This window comes from Scomber scombrus, chromosome 8 (genome assembly GCF_963691925.1).
Source record: "Scomber scombrus chromosome 8, fScoSco1.1, whole genome shotgun sequence".
In the NCBI taxonomy this organism is placed as follows: domain Eukaryota; kingdom Metazoa; phylum Chordata; class Actinopteri; order Scombriformes; family Scombridae; genus Scomber; species Scomber scombrus.
Genome location: NC_084977.1, coordinates 15,047,962 through 15,065,054, shown reverse-complemented (window position 1 = coordinate 15,065,054; position 17,093 = coordinate 15,047,962). Strand labels below are relative to the sequence as shown.

General features: G+C 42.2%; 1 protein-coding gene across 2 annotated transcripts in view; it reads right to left on the bottom strand.

Moving 5' to 3' along the window:
* Window positions 1-17,093, bottom strand: part of elavl4 (ELAV like neuron-specific RNA binding protein 4) — a 74,187-nt gene that overhangs the window by 32,550 nt on the left and 24,544 nt on the right. The window contains exons 3-4 of one of the 2 annotated variants that reach the window (XM_062423771.1): window positions 8,722-8,808; window positions 4,755-5,001 (exon numbers count right to left, since the gene is read on the bottom strand). In XM_062423771.1, coding sequence (XP_062279755.1) covers window positions 4,755-5,001; window positions 8,722-8,808 — 334 coding nt within the window. Of the gene's footprint in view, window positions 1-4,754; window positions 5,002-8,721; window positions 8,809-9,294; window positions 9,304-17,093 lie in introns of those variants that run through there. The other variant, XM_062423772.1, reaches the window with a different exon arrangement.

Sequence of the window (17,093 nt, the reverse complement as noted above, 5' to 3'; positions counted from 1 at the left end):
TCAAATCCTTTTTTCATCTCTTTCCCTGTCAGCTTTGTTCACGCTATCTTCAGCCTTCAGCCCATTTCAGGTTCAGATAAATGCAGCAAGTGAGATATACAATCTCCCTTGGTACGATTTAAGTAAGGATTTAAAAAGTATGTAATGGTTTGTCACCACATTAACACAACCTTGCATTTGTGTTGTTTAGGAGTTTAGGAGGGTTTAAATGGGTCTAATCATAAGGCAAACAGAGGAATAATAGTGAGTTTTGTTCACATCACTCTTGTAATGATGTGAAAAACAGCTCGACTTGCAATGTGAAGTACAAAGAGAATCAGCTTTGCTCCTGAGCGTGTTGTCAATGTATATTTCAGTAGCAACAAAGAGATGTGGGTAAACTGAGGTTTATATGGTGAATATTTGATCTGCTTCCTGTTAGACTGACAGACCTTGTGCAGGAGCTAAGCTCCACCTGTCTGTCCTTGCAGATCAGGGTTAGATGCATATTTTATGTTTGCAATACTTGTGGGTGCACTTGATGTTCCATAACAGAAATGGAACGACATAGAAACTAATGGAAGTATGCAACCTGAACCACAGGGTTATGCGTGCAAAGCAAGGCAAATCCAGCAAACCTGGAGCGTTTTTGCACCTACATTATATGAATAAGGTGTACCTGTGTTTATGTAAGATTTGGGTGTGCAGCAGGCTTTCCGGGTACTGAAGCTGCTGTCTGTCAGAGGTGCTCTGGCTTGACCTACTCCACAGCTAACATCACAGTCCATCTATTTTTCATAGCCAACATCTGCTTGGCTTGCTACATTGTCACTATGATTTGCATCAGCTCCCTAGATTCCATGTATAAAACCATCACATGGAAGGTGACTAAAGTAGTGTGCGTAAAAGGCTTCAGTCGGTGTGCTTTGGAATGACGTCTTTACAGGGTTTGATGTAGAGATAAAAATTATTTAATCTGTGTAAACAGAGGAAAATGTCATTCTGGTTATTAAAATGTGTCGAGAATGCTGCTGATAGCTAGCAATCTGCAAGTGCTACCTGAAGAAATAGGACACACAGGAAGAGCAAGGCTCACACATAGCAGCTGACAAACATGATCAGCAAGTTAAATATCCTATATCTACAGTATCTACACAGAAGATGACTACTGATCTTTGGGCTATCGTAATTAGTGGCACAACATGAGAATGCAAAAATGTTGTCCATAAAAAAAATATAACTCCAGTCCCCACTCCCACCCCAATGCAATCAATTATTGTTCCAACATGAAAAGATATTTTTTTCTCCTCCATGTCATTTCGAAAACAAATGCATTCATTTCTCCAGCAGAAAAATGATCCTGGAAAATGAATTCCTGACAAGGATCAGTCAATTCCATTTCTCTGTGTGTGCACGTGTGTGTATGGGCATGTGGCAATGTTCGTGAGTGCTGATTCAGTATATTGCAAGGTCCACATTCTTTTTTCTTTCTTTTTTTTTTTTAGCTTTCTACAAGGATAAGTAAGTAAGGAGCTTCCATTGCTCAAGATGTGTGCTTTCAGACCAGCAATTTTCAGCTTAAATAAATGTTTTGCTTGCTTTAAAGAATAAAGAAAAAACATCAATGGATAGCACTCTGAGTGGAACCATCTATAGTGAACAGTATGTCAAAGCCATCATGCCCTTGACGAAAGCATTTGTGTATGTACTGTAGCGTTCACTCTGCCTTGAATGCAAGAGGACGACTGTAAAAGCTACTACAGTACACACACACTTAATTTAAACAATGACGCGTTTAAGATATCTTAGCCTTAAGAGTAGAAGCAGACAGGAAATTCACGAGTGAGGGCTTGGGGCTTATGTGCAAGTGTGTGTGGGCTGCAGCTACTGTGAGTGCATGTAAGGTAGCCTTAAATTAAAGATTAACCTGCATGTCTCTGGCGTGTTATAAGAACATCAGGCAGAGGTAGCTGTGCAGGCAGGCTGGCAGGAAGGTAGGCAGGCAGGCAGACAGGCAGGCAGGCATGTGGGGAGCAAGAAAGACACCCAGAGGTGGCTTTCTACCAGCTGAAGTCAGCCAGGGTGACAGACGGAGCTGGAGTGTCTACGCCTGCCCGCACCCGCCCGAGCCTCACGCCACACTGGCGTCATTGGAGCTGACAGGAGCAAGTCCACAGGAAGCTGAGAGGACGCTGAGGACCTGTCTGTCTCTCCTGCCTCTGAGAGGCTCATGTGTTCACACCTTGTCAGCAAACACTCACAGGTTGGTCAGGATGGTACTTGTGGGAAACATATCAGGAGATGCAAGCAAACAAATAATGATTAAGACTTGATAATACTGCACTTAGCGTCTCTTACTGTATGTTAAATGAAAAAGCTAGTACAAAATTACTATAAAGCACAAAATTGAACAACTCTTTTGGTGCTATGCGCACCAAGACTACATGAGTAAGGAAATCCACTTGAGGATTATTTCAATCTTGTAATCATAAAAAATTGAAATTATTATTCAAGTACATTTCTTTAAAAACTCCATTCAGTGAATTTATTTAAATTCTTAAACTTTGTTCTACACTCCTCACGCTCTTCACACCGCATATTAAAATGGTGAAGGCAGCACAGCCTTATTAGTCCCATCAATATGAGTAATATATAGCTACAGAACACTCTATCTATCCTCCTGACATTTTTAAGTTTCTTACTAGAATTTCTACATTGTAAAAAATGCCCTTTTCTCCCACAATCTTTGACTTACTTAGAAATCCTGATGAAAATGTTCATCCTTCTCATGTCCATGTGCAGATATTTACGACAGATGAGGAATGGTACAGGTGTATGTATAAGCCCCCCAAAAAGTGTTCTCTTTACTCTTCCCACCATGCCTTTTTTTTTACCCCTCCCTCTTGCAAACCTGGCGTAGTCTGTTAATGATTTGGATGGCTGTTGGAGAGTATGAAGCCTCTTGGCATTCCCTGCTGGAAGAGGTGATCTGTGCTTTGTTAGCCTAAAAGTTTGAACAAGGAAATTGCACCCATGGGAGAGCAAAACAGGAATACGCCACAGGGGGAGATGGAGGGAGGGCAGGATTTATTTCTAACTTTTTTTTTGCGTTGATTCTAAGTCATCAGAGAGACTTGTAGTGCAGAGTGGAGAAGTACCCTAAATTGTTTAGAAGTGAGCGAAGAAACATTTTATACCTCTCTCAAATTCCTCCATTTAGGGCTCGAGAAGGTTTACAGCAATTCTGCTCATCTTTAAACTCTCCAAATATCTGCAGTTAGCTCGGTTCCTCACCGCTGCTTGGAAAATCACACTTAAGGGGAAAACCGGGTGGAGAGAGAACATGGTGATGATGATAGCGTGTGGTATCCCAGTGTTATTTTTGTACACACCATCCTCCATTATCCTGGTGTATCTGACTCTCAGGCTCCATTTTGTGGCCCATTACAGAGGAAGAGGAAGATGGTCCTAAAGAGGAATCACGGAGCTGCAAAAACATGCCTCAAAGAACGAGAGTACAAAAGGAGGCAAAAATGGCTGGACTAGTGGCCATCACAGGTCTACAGTCAAAATTGTCATCGCTATTGGCCTTTTGGTTATACTTGATCTATAAAAGGAAATCTAATTCAGTGATTACGTTCACGTACATGTCCATGTTTACTCCCAGTGTTTACGGCTTACTTGCCTGCCTGCTATCCAAGCTTGGTGATCTTGACTGCATGCTTGGTGCTCTTTAATGAGATTATCAGGAGAAAAGTGTCAGTAAGTAGGATCTAAAATGAAAGCCACTATGGAGCATTATCCCAGAGCGCCAACCCCCCCCCTCGGATCCATCTGCTGTATGGCCACCCACACAGCCACTACGCCCAGATTACAGCCATGATTAGCCGCGAAGTGCTGCTTAATTTAAACACCTCTGGAGAACATGTGGCACTTTGCTGCATTGCTCAGTTGCAGCGCTCGAACACACACAGAGGGCAGAGAAAGATTTCTCCTTGCAGAAGACAACACAAGCTTTGCTTCCTCTCAAAAACTTCAATTGATAGGAATGATTCTAATATTCAAACTATTCATGTCCTATTTGATTCTGTAATCCTCTTTGTGTGTTTTGTCTACATGCGTGTCTACACTTGACACACAGCATATGGCCACGCTGTCATATCTACACCTAACTTTGATCTCTTATAGCGGCGTGTGTACAGCAGTCACATCAACTGTCTGCTGCGTTGTGTTTGTCTTAACTAGTTTATTATTATCTTCTTACTGTTACTTAACTATGAAGAAACATGTAAGAAATATTGTGACAGGTGAACAAAAACACAGTATGGAAATACAGTAGACTATGTGGTTTATGTAGAATCTACATCTGCGTAAGGCAGTCGATGGAGTATTATACTTCAAAAAGCAGGATGCTGCAGTGAATCAGAAGTGTACTCTTCAACTCCCAGTATCAGGCCAGTTAAAACTGTCAGAAAAGAGAGCATCTAAATCCCTTCTATCTCAGGGTAGCTCAGTATAGTATCTCTCTTTGTGTGTTTCCCTTCCCCTTTCCTTTTGAATGTGGTCTAGAAAGACTTTGTGTCTTTGGGAGCAGCAAATAATAACTAATTATACTACAGTATATCATGTTTTCTCCCTACTTGTATTTGTGATTCTATCACATTGTTGTTGCCTTGTGGCTTCACTTTTGGTGATTTTCATGTTTTTCCTTTAGTTCATGAAAAGTAGAAATTTTGGGGAAACATCCAGCAACATTGAATGTCTCCATTCAGTACCTGTGATCTTGTCACGAACCAGTTTGCAGGACTCAATCTCCCCTATGCTTCCAAACAGGCTGCGGAACTCCTCCTGGGTCATGTTCTGGGGCAGGTAGTTAACAATGAGGTTGGTCTTGCTGTCGTCATTTGTAGGGCCAGTCTGCATGGGTGAGGGGCAGCCACGGCTGTTGTTGGTAGGCCCGTTGGCTGTGGTGCCTCCTCCGCTGGGGCCATTTGTCACTGGAGCCTCCATGTTACTGATGATCTGGAACACGGCAGAGGGAGGGAAAAAATAGGAGAGGAAGAAGGAAGGAGATAGTAATCATTATTAAAGGCTTGGACAGTATTTAAGCAATGTGAAGCACTGAATATTCTGCAAGAGTCTGATAGAGTGGTTATTTTCTAAATTAATTTCCTAAGAAGTATGACTTTTGTTGCATTAGTCAGATCAACAGTTTGGATGAAAATGGCTTTTAAAAGGCTGTTTCCAAATACTACAAACACATTTGAAAGGTTTTCAACAAAATTAATTCCTGTCATTTTAGATGACTGGGTTTGAAATGTTACAGAGGGAGAATCAAATATTATCATCTTCTCTAGAACAATTAACTTTCACAGTGTTTATAATATGATTACTCAATGCATTATTACATTTTAGGATTGGTTAATATGACAATATATAGAATGAGATAACAGAAAGTGATTTATAAATTACATACATTTTTGAGGCAATTCACCATTTTAGGATTTTTGAATTGAGGAAAAGCAAATACTCATTAATCATGCCCAATTTCTGACAAGTGATCTTTTGGTGTGACAGCGTTCAATTGGTGAAAAACAAATTGCCTCTCACATCACAATTTCACATCAATGATGTCTGTCAGAAATGATTCATTGACATTGAAGTTGAAAACATGCTTAGCCCTGATAAGTAATCAGAAAGTAAACATATATTGAACACATTATTCACATTACATACCACAATTCTAAACATTACAGTACAACAAACACTAGACACAGAGAGTATAGACAGCTAAATATTCATGAAGACAGTAAGAGGCCTCTGTGAATAGCTCTCTAATAGCTGCTGGGGATTTTGGGAGGGGGCAGCAACAGGGGCAGCCCTCAGCTGGCTACAGTATATGATTGCTGATGCTGCTGCTGTGACAGAGAGAAGTTAAGATTTGTCATATCTGGTTTTGAAGAACATCTCAGGATCAAAGTGTTCAAAGAGGAACTGTGAGCTTGGTATAAGTGTGAGGGGGGGGGAAGGTGAGAGGGAGTGAGAGGCAAAAGTTGGAGGAGGAAGGTTGGTTGGTTACACTTTGCTTTCTTGCTAGAGCACTCCGACACCTATTTTAAATCAAATGCTTATCCTGAGCGAACATTATTCTCCATTCAAAGCAAGGTGTGAAGTGAAATTATTCAAACATTTGCATAAAAAAACATTTGTTTGATCAAATTAATGGATTTGTCGCATGTATGTGTGAGTGCGTGACTGCGTGTGAGGGGTTGTCAGTAATTTAAAAAAAGAAGGCGTTCACACAACCACATCTAATCACTAAATGGGAGGGGAAGATAAAACAGGAAAAGGAAGATGGACACATTGTAACAAAGATATAGAGAGTCTCATTATATATTGTCCCATGTTTGAACAGACTATTCAACCTGTGAACACAACGTTTGAACAGTAACTGACATAATTAACAATTTGTTCATTTAGTTTATTTTTAAACGTACTTCAGTATCCCATTGCACCAATTTTGAGATCCTGGTCCCTGTGTATGTATTAAATTACTATAAGTACTTATAGTGATACTGCCTATAGTAAACTATGGCTAGTCCCAGGGAGAAAAACACCTGCGTATGTCTGTTGCCACTTGAGCTTAAATTCACATTTCCATCATGTTACTGCACAAGAACTGTAACAACCACACATGCTGAAACCCAAAGTAAGATGCAAATATTCTTTAATCTGATTCAATCAAAATTTTAAAGTCATCACTCAGATCTCTCCCTTCCCCCTGTTCAGCCATTCAGCTCTCCGTCTATTTTTAACTATTCTAAAGTACACACAGACAGCACTTGGAAGCAGAGCCAGTTTCAGTGGGGAGAAGAGGCACACGCGTCGTATTTCGCTCTATTTCTGGATTATCAAAAGGCTGGACCTGTGTTCTAATAATATAGCTCAAAGCAGATTTTAAAAATTTCACAGTTTGTCCAGAAATAGTTTTCAAAACCATTTTCGACATTTACAATGAGTATACTTCTTGGCTTTAATCATTTCACTTTTATCTGTCTGTGTAGTGGTAAGCAGTGAAGATGATAACTGAAACAGCAGGCAAACAAATTACTCTTTAGCTACCAAACAACCACTACCAATATATTAACAATAGTAATATTAATATATTATTTTTTCAGAAGAGTACGTTATTTTCTGTTGAGGACTACTGATATCTACATTTTACAGGTACAGCCCTTCAAAGTACACATAAATGTAAGATTGTTTAGAGAAAATGTACGTTACTGAATTGGTAAATAAACTGAATTTAAGTCTGTTCAAAACAGTCAGAAAAGATGGCAACAGAAAGCTAATTGGTTTTCATCTCGTTTTAATGAGGAGAACAGGAAGGACAGCTTGTCGTCTTTATTGGTGCACTTCACACTGTCTCTAAATAATCATACCAACACTATCATGGGATACCAAACTGGTGTTTACATAAGTTCAAAAATCCATCTTGTCCCTGGTTTTAGGAAGGTTGTACCATATTTCTGATTATTTAGCATAGTTGTTTTTGTCAATCAGAGTGCTTAGGATCAGCACCAACAAAATGTCAGTGCATGTATGCACACAGTTCCCCACATTCACACTCTGTGGCATCTGCAATGAGTGGAAACACACACACACACACACACACGCACGCACGCACGCACGCACGCACGCACGCACGCACGCACGCACGCACGCACGCACGCACGCACGCACGCACGCACACACACACACACACACACACACACACACACACACACACACACACACACATATAAGGAGACAGAACAATGGCCCAAGCTCACAGCAGAAAACAAACAGACCGTGAGATGTCTAAAAGCTCTCAAGATGAGAGCTGCATGCAAATTGTTCTTTTGACAGTATCCTTCCCTACTCACTCACCACTCTACCACAACAGAGATACAGAGACAGGCTGAAAAAGACAGAGGCAGAGAGATAGAGAGACAGAGAGAGAGAAAGCCAGAGAATGAGAGGAGAGAATAGTATCTAGCCATAACAGAGTTGATTGGAGTGGGCCTTATTAAATCTGTTTACATTCCCTGCTGGGCTCCATTCTGTCAGAGAGACTTTCAACTCCATGGGACGTTTTCTGAGGAGTTTTTACACCAAAATGGCTGCCTCTAATTAACAGGAACCTGCCGAGTCCCAGTGGCCAATTATATTCCTCTCCTTGTCCCTGCCCACCAGCATTTGTGCAGCTCAGCAGTCCACTTCATGTTGGTTGTGAACGCTCTGACTGTCCCTGCTCTCCCACTGTGGAGCCTAGTGCTGTGGACAGGACTCATTGCATATCTTGCTGACTGTTAATGAATGCTAAACAGCACAATTGATTTGTAACGGATGTATTTTTAATACATGAAAACAAAAATATAAATGGAGAAAACACTGGACAGAAACATGCAATCTTACAGCATTTATTGGCTTCTCCTAAAAACATACAATGAAAGAATGCGTCAGCATCTGAATATTGCTTTTCATCTCTACACAACTTCCTTTGCCCTCGCAACCCCAGTCCTCCCTCCTGCTCTCCGTCTGTTGCCCCATTCATCAATCTCTGCTCCAGTTCCAACTGTCTCAGTCAGCAGCATCACCACCAGTGTGTATTTATGTAAACACAGTACAATATCAGATCATATTACTTCATGGGTGTGTAAAATGGCTGGGCCATCCATTTGGCAGCAGTAGTCTCCTTACCATCTTTGGCTGTGTCAGCAATCCCTTCTCTGCCCAGCCCTGGAGCTGTGGGAGCTCTGCCTGACGCCACTGTGTCTCTGTCGACCCCTATAGAGCGGAGCACAGGGAGGGAGGGACGCATAGCCCACTGTCAACATTATACACTCACTTTGCAAAGTTAGGGTTGCAGTGGGATTTGGGGAGTGGGGGGAGGGTGTTGGGGAAAATGGCTGCTCACTAGAAAAATACAGTTACACCTTTGCAGTCATTCCACCAGACACACTAAGACAGGTGGCTCAGAATTTCTGTTTTTGGTTGGTATGACTAGTTTGTCATCATCAAACTGTGTGACTCAAATGGTTGGATGAGTTCTTCAAGCTGAAATGGCTTAGACAGAAATGGGGGTAAAGATATGTTTCAGTCTGTTTTAATCATTTAGGTAAACCTTCATAGTGCTTATAATAAACCTGCATGTGTGTGTTGAAGCCAGCAGATTGGTGTGGTGACTGCAATGACCTTGGCAGAGTTTATAATGAGGGTTTCCCTCTTGCTATCTGTGGATAAACAAGCCTGTGGTTGAAGAGACAGAAATGCCACAAATGAGCAGGAAGTCTGTTCGCTAGCTCTCCAGAGCAGGGGGCTTAAATGCCTGCAGCTATCTACTGTATGGATGCTACGAGCAGCCAATTTAGCAGGAGAGGAGGAAGAGAGGAGGGATGACCTCTGCCTTCATTTACTTCTTCAGAGAGATGAAGAGAGGGAGTGTGGGATCAGATGGGAGGAGGAAGAAAAGGCAAGGGCTGAGTAATGGGGAAGACACTTCCAATACTTCAAAGAAAGGAAGAGACAGAGGTGGAGGAGGAGAGAGAGAGTCTGTACATGTTCTGTTGTCAATGTGTCTTGTAAACTTAGGCAAGAATGCATAATGGAGGTTTAAATGAGAGTGAACTGTCAGCTTGAAAGGGAAGAAGAAGATACACAGGGGCAAAGAGGTCAGAGTAGAAAAGAGGACACAGAATATTGTGTCTTCTTACTGACAGGTAACAGTGAATATTGAGATACATTTGAGATGATCATATATTAATATCAAGCTGAGCCACCTTTGTCTTAGTCTGGAGAAGACCAAAGGGTAACTATTGGTATAAAACAGAATAATCTAAATGCCTGTGTGAAATATAAACACATTTAATACTGGGTAAATGTGATAAATCAGTGACAAGTTTTAGGCTTTTGTTTAAATTTCACATCTACTGTATTTTAACATGTTTAAAATCAGTTAGCTGTGTCAACCACATTAAAGTGTGCCAAAGCCAGAGAGGCATATTTATAATAATTTGAAAGAGCCAAGTGTGGGTAATGCCAGGGATAGCTACACCCCAGGGCTAAGGTGCCCACGCTGGTAACAATTTAAAGCCAACTCATACACTACAGTGGATCAACATTCATCTCATCAAGAAGGTTGAGGACAGCATACTGTACAGTCTGCATGTTAAAATGACTTGTCCCATCCGTTAAAAGCAAAGTTGAAAAGTTACCCTGAAAAAAAAAAACGTTATGCAGAGGTGAAACATCAAAAAGCATTTTTCACCCATTCTGCAAAGACATCGTACACACTTTGGTCAGTGCATACAGGTATGGTGTGCCGCAGCAAGCAGACAGTGCAGTATTATCGTAGCATGTACAAATGTGGTGATAAAAATGTAAGAAGCAGCAAGCAGATGAGTATGAGTCTCCATTTCAACAGCTAATGTATAGTATGAGGGAGCATAAAGTTGTCAAAAGGATTTCTTACATTTCTTACAAGTGTGTTTGAGTCCCTGTGTCCCATTTTTGAAACTACTCAGTGCTCAATATTCAATGCTCAACCATTCGATAAAACAAACAGTCTCAGGCAAAACACACACACACACACACACACACACACACACACACACACGCACACGCACACACACACACACACACACACACACACACACACACACACACACACAGTTTCATCTTTCTTCATATTCTCGCTGTCCTTGCATTTATCACATGAACACACATGTGCATCGTCTGATAAAATCTCAAATAACACTGGAATAAGGGTGCAATGCAATTACATTCACCAACCATTGAGATGAAAAACCGCTCATGGATACAATTTCAATTATTCAGGGAATACATTTCAGTCGGTGCTCAGATGCTGGGAAAACGTATTATATAATCAATACACTCTATAACGCCATTAATATTTGATGCCACAAAAGTGCTTCCTGTCTCCTTGGGCTCCAGGCCAGTGGTGTCTGGGTACTGCAGTCAAATAGGACGAGCTTTATCTGCCTACAGCAAGGAAGGAGAGTTTACATTTGTTTTCCTCTAACAGTCGAAAATGCCACAGGGACAAACATATCTTTCTTTTTTTACTGAGTATTAATCCATTTTACAAGGCTTTCTTCCTTATTATGCAAGAAGATTGTGACAGTCTCTCCTTCTCCACAGCCCTACGTAACATATGGTACCAGCTCAAATTTAAATGACAGAGGACTTTCTCTCGTGCTTTTCTGTCCTTTTCACCTTCATCACTCCCCTGCTGCTTTTACAACATAAAACCACCACTTCATATTGCTGGCCTAGTGCAGGTTTCCCTCCCCCTTCTCTTGCAGAGCTTAGACAATCAATTTACCCTCACTTGGCCAGGATAGATGGAGGCTGTAGAGACTGCGGAATAGACAGTATGCTGCAGGATCTCTCCGCTGATAGACACACTGCCTGGCAGCTACAAAATGGAGCCAGCAAGCAACCATCTGACTTGTTAGACTTTGCCTCACCATCTTGCTGAGATGTTATTTGTGATTTCCTTATGCTCCTTATTTTTACAAGAAGATTATGCAGAAATCATTATCAATCACCTAATTCTACTGTCATTTTTTTTCAAATGCAGATACATGACTCATACACATGTATACGAAAAAAAAAAGTGACGATTTGCATTATATGTACCTTTCTTGTGCCTGATATTACTCCCTCTTATTCCCCCAAAATGATAATACATTGGAGTTAGTGATACTGAATTGTAGTTCCTATCAAACTGACTGAGACACAAAGAGATTAATACGACTTTACTCTCTGAGCTTCTCGGCCAGTCAAGTTCCCCCGTAATGCTCTTTCTGTGTGCTATTGATTTTTATTTTTCTAGCTCCTCTCCCTTTCTTCCTGGCCGTCTCTCCCTCGTCTTCTCTCCACCTCCACCAGCATCTTACGAGCTCTGAAACGTCCTGCAGGTCAGACGGATGCTGGACCGGATCAATCAGGGAAAGTAATCTGGGACACCTCATGCACGCAAGCACACACACACAGACACATCACAGATTCTCACCAACACACACGCACACTCCTCCTCTGTTGCACTCTGGCCTGCCTGCCTCCAGTCTCATCGATCTGCATCTACTTTACCAAATGGATTCTTCTCTTCTTCTATCCTCCTCCACCTCTTTTCTCTGTGTGACTCAGAATAATAAATGTTCCAGACCGCGCGAGACGTGTACGTAAGCAATTTTTCATTTAACTTTGTCTTGACTCCCCCCGCGCCCCCTCCATTTTTCTCTTTTGTGATGTTTCAGTCTTTCAGTGAGATCGATGCAGCTTTCCCACACACCCCCTCATAGCTCTTGAGTAATCGGCACATACTTGTGTAAGGTCAGAGGTCAGGAGATGACAGGATACCGCCAATTGCCCGAGGGATGTGCCAGACAGGATCTATATAAATATCTCATTTAGCTTTATCAAGGTTTATATTTCACAATTATAGGATTATAGGAGTCTATTGGCTAACATTCTTATTTTCAAATGTTAAATATCTGATATATTGTTCAGTTTCTCTTTTTTCCAAGGGCTTAAGATTCTGGCAACAAAAGGTTTCACCCCATTTCGTTTAATTAAATGTCCATAATTTAAGTGTTATAACTTGATATATTCTGTTCAGACTTGAATGGCTTAATTTTTTAAAATCTAAAAACACTATTTCATACTGCAAAAAGGCAAACAAAAATACGTGAAGGACAATGACGCGGACAACCTGCAGCGCTCCATCCATAGACAGTCACTTTCTCAGTGTCTCGCATACACACATAGACAAAACACACACACACAGATACCACAGTCTCCTTTCCTCAGCCAAACTGTAGGCGGAACTAGAGCCATTTGTCCACTGGCTGAATCCCAACTCTGCACCAACGCATGCAGAAAATTGGTGAGCATCTTGACTCTAGAGATGACACTTCAATTTGTGCAGCTCCAGTGACTGGTGCTTTGCAGTTCCTCCCTTGTGGGGGTGTGAGATCAGCTGGACACCTGCCTCGCTCTTTGGCTGAAGCCTGAGGCATGGGGACTGGGCCTTGGAATTGAAGGCCTGGCCTTGCCTGTCAGCCCAAGTCCCTGTCCCTCAGCCCCAGCCCTGGCCTGGCCTCTCTGGTCCTCATTACAGTTCTCCTAGTCTCACTAATGTGCCAGGAACAGTCCCTCACTTGAAGCCCCTGACCCCTATTTCTCTATCCAATCCGCAGCCGCAAATCAAGCGGCGCCATCATCCCAACAGCAGTCTTCCATTGAACAGCATCAAATCCCCATCAGCAGCTTGCCAGCCTTTGTTCCAGTTCTAGCCTTTTCAGCCAGCACCTCGGCTCCCGGCTCAGTCAAATCAGCAAGATGTCTCCGCTGTGCATCGCTGTCTGTCTCGGTGTAATCCCTGGGTGTGACGGATGGGAGTGATCACTGTCGAGACCCTCAGCTAGGACATTTTGGTGGATTAAAGAGGCTAAATCATCATCTCATCCCCTACATGGAATTCCATCTTTAATTAAATGTCATTAATGTGTTTAAAGGTTTTAGTGGGGCTGATACTTATCTAACATAGGGGCTATTCAGTAAGTATTAACCATGTTTATGTGGACGGTAAGTACAAAAGACAGATTGAGAATAAGAGAAAGGAATAAAGTCAGCAGCAAAGACAGGAGGAGCGCTACCAGCCTACAGTAGGCCTATATCACGCCTGTCATTTAATATGACAGAAAAGGTTGATCCTTCCCAACAGGGCTTTACTTTTGTTCTCTCTGTCTTAGTTTTTCGCAACATAGAAATCATGTTGCCGTGACTATGTTAAAATCTAACCTGGCTACTTCTACTCAGAGTGACTGCTCATTTCTGTGTTGAGCTGAACTTGCTTTTAGCTGGGCCAGGACAGAGGACAGAGGACGCATAAGCAGACAGTGAGAGAGCAGGGATAGCAGGCAGGTTGATCCATCTGAGTCAGCACCATGTGTCATGAGCGAGGACACCACCTCCGCAAGTAGCTGGCAGGTGAATGCAGCCACACACCTGTGCAGGCAACCAGTTATTTTAAAGAAGCTGTTTCCTGTTTTTAGCAAACTACACTAAAATACACTTGCATGTATGTAAACAAGCATATGCAAACATGCACAAATGCAATCAGATTCGCTCAACTGAACTATCCAACTACACACCATCACTGTGCCCACCTGCATGTATCAGGTCAGGGATAAGCAATTCAGCAGTGTCATGTCATCACAACCAAGCAACTATAAACTACTAGGGTTGGTCCGATGGACGATGCCATCGTCCATCAGCGATGGCTGTCAGGCATCGCCGATGGACACCACATCGGCGATGTGCCCCCCCCCCCCCCCCCCCCCCCCGTGTGCGCAGCAGTGTCCCGCATATTGATAGCATCTCCATGACGCCCGCAAATTAGACGTATTCTCCCGGAATCTGGAGTGAACGAGCAAGAGCGCGCACTAGAGTGACAGTGCGTGTGTGTTTGTGTGACTGTGTGAAGTTTTCCTATTTTTCAAACATGTTATTGTTTCCTACTGTTTATATCATTGGGTGTTCATAGCGCGCTTTAGCAGCAGCAGTACTCTTTGTATTTCTTCTTTGGTGGTTATGCTTATTGTGACTCGGTTTTTGACCGGTGAAGTTGAGCTGGTGAGTTGATAAACAATGTGATTGTAACTTGTGTTAAATATCATAATTTCATTAACGTAGTTATGTTTATATGTTATGTTTTTCAGTTGATTACCTGCTGACGGCACGATCACTGTTTAAGTACTAAAAGAAAAGCATGTGTGGCGTTGCTAATGAAGAGAAATGAACACGTGAAAAAGACAGAGATTGAGTGTCGGAGCTGAGTGTGACACTGTTTCGCCGGTGGGATTTGTTAGTTTAACACAGTTAGGTTAATAAAAATAATAAACCCCCCCCCCGCCGATGCCATCGGCCATCACGATGTTTTGCTTTGAAGATCGTCGATCGTCCAAATCCTGGACATCCCCCAACCCTATAAACTACTGTAGATTCCTGGCTCACTCAAGCCTGTAGTCATGCTTCTTGTATGTATAAAAAAGGCCTTGAAGAACTGAATACAGAAACCTTCTCAAAAGGTGACTCTTTAACCGCAGAGTAAAAAAACTTGTAAACTCCTCAGACTGAACTCAATTTTCAGTATAATTCACAGTAGGTGTTCTAATTAAAACTGGTATGAGGCAGGAAGTGGTGATATTGGCTTTGTTGAACAGGTATTTAAAAAGTTATAAACAGCCTGAAGGTATACGATAAGAACAAAACCTACAGCACAGCACTTACACAGAGAACAAGCGAGAGAGTGGAGCAGTGGCCTGGCTGCTAAGCAGAGGCAGAGCTCTTCCTAATCTAATCACTGTTTCCCCCCATCAGCTGCATCTCAGACACAGCCTGCTTGTGTGTGATTGTGTATTTGTGTGTGTGTGTGTGCTTGCGTACGCCTGCCTTGCAGTAAAGCATAGAGCTAAATCACATAGACACCAATCGACCACTGTACTCAAGAATTCATTCCATAGCCCAAGGTACTGTATGAGGGTGTGTCTGCGTATATGTTAGCATTCCTGTTTGTGTGTACATGTGTGCCTAGCTGAACTGGTTATTGATTCAACACAGAACCGGAGCTCATATAATCAAATAGCTGCAAGGGAAAAGGACAGCCGTCCGTCATCTGTCTTAATGAGTAAACAGTTTGATGGAAGCAATGAATAACTCGAAACTACATGTAGATGTAGAGGAGGTTACAACCATCGCTGTCGAGAGACAAGCTGAAACTTTATATCAATTCCCTGGCAAATCTTTTGGCAAACTTCCTGTGCTGGATGACATTCATTTGTATTTTCATACAACAGGTATCTGTCACCATCTTTTGGTCATTAGTATAGTTATAAGCCTGTTGTCATCTGTTGTCAACATTAAGCTACATTAACCAGTGTATGAACCAGATCTGTTTGTTCCTGGAAACATTCCCTTTTTGAATATGTTTTCATCCCTATAGCTACATAGTCACTTGCCAAATACTATAAAGTTGCTTTGTAGTAGTCATTACCCAATCAATTTGGAGTTTGACTAGATAATTTATAGTGAGCCCATCTTCTGTGAAAATCTAATCTCATCCTAACTTGATGTGAGAGTGTGGCAATCAGAAATTGGTTGTACCAAAGGAGGAACAGAGGAGTGTGAGACGCAAAAAGCCTTAATGTATACCAGCACAGCTAACAGACGAAGCCCGCGGCACACTAGCTAAACCATTAAGTGTGGCGTGCATTCAAACGAGCAGATTAATCCCCCCTACTGCTGTACAGTGCAGAGTAATTGAAAATGCCCACAGGAGACTATCTCTGCTCATATACTGTGGCATGTGCCAGGGAGGCAATGTATAGAAGGCGGTGGCTTATTGCCACACAAAATTCTGCAACAGCCTTTTAGTTTGACAGCATGTGCTGGAGAGCTGCACATCAATGAGATAGCGCACATCTATCTTTTTACTTTTTCCATTTTCTCTATCACCCTTTTTACCCTTTTTCTCTATCGCATGTACACACACCCATAATATCAACTTGACAGGTGCTGCTCATGCCTGCTGCTGACGTTTATCAGTCTCCATACGCATCTGATTTCCCTTTCTCTATTTCCATCTAGTTTATACCCTGACAGAAAGGCAGTATATCTGTCAATTGAAAGGTAATATGCATTGACTGTGAGAATCCGTATTCCTGCAGAGACAAATACCTCCATTGCCAAAATTACACATTCTGTACTACATCTAAAAGGCACACCAAACCACTGACTGACAAGGGAAAATCAGGTATTTTCAGGGATGGACTGGGATTAAAAAACGGCCCTGGACTCTCCCACCACAACTAGCCTGCGGATACTCCGCCATGGGGGGTGCATAATCAAAGTGGACCGACGACGCATCTCTCACGCTCTTGTTTTTGCAGAATGAAGCGGCCCACAGAGCGACCCGTCCACTGGGATTTCTCCCAATGGCCAGTGCGACTATGGGTATTATCTCCCTCCTTGCGTGCATTCTGTCT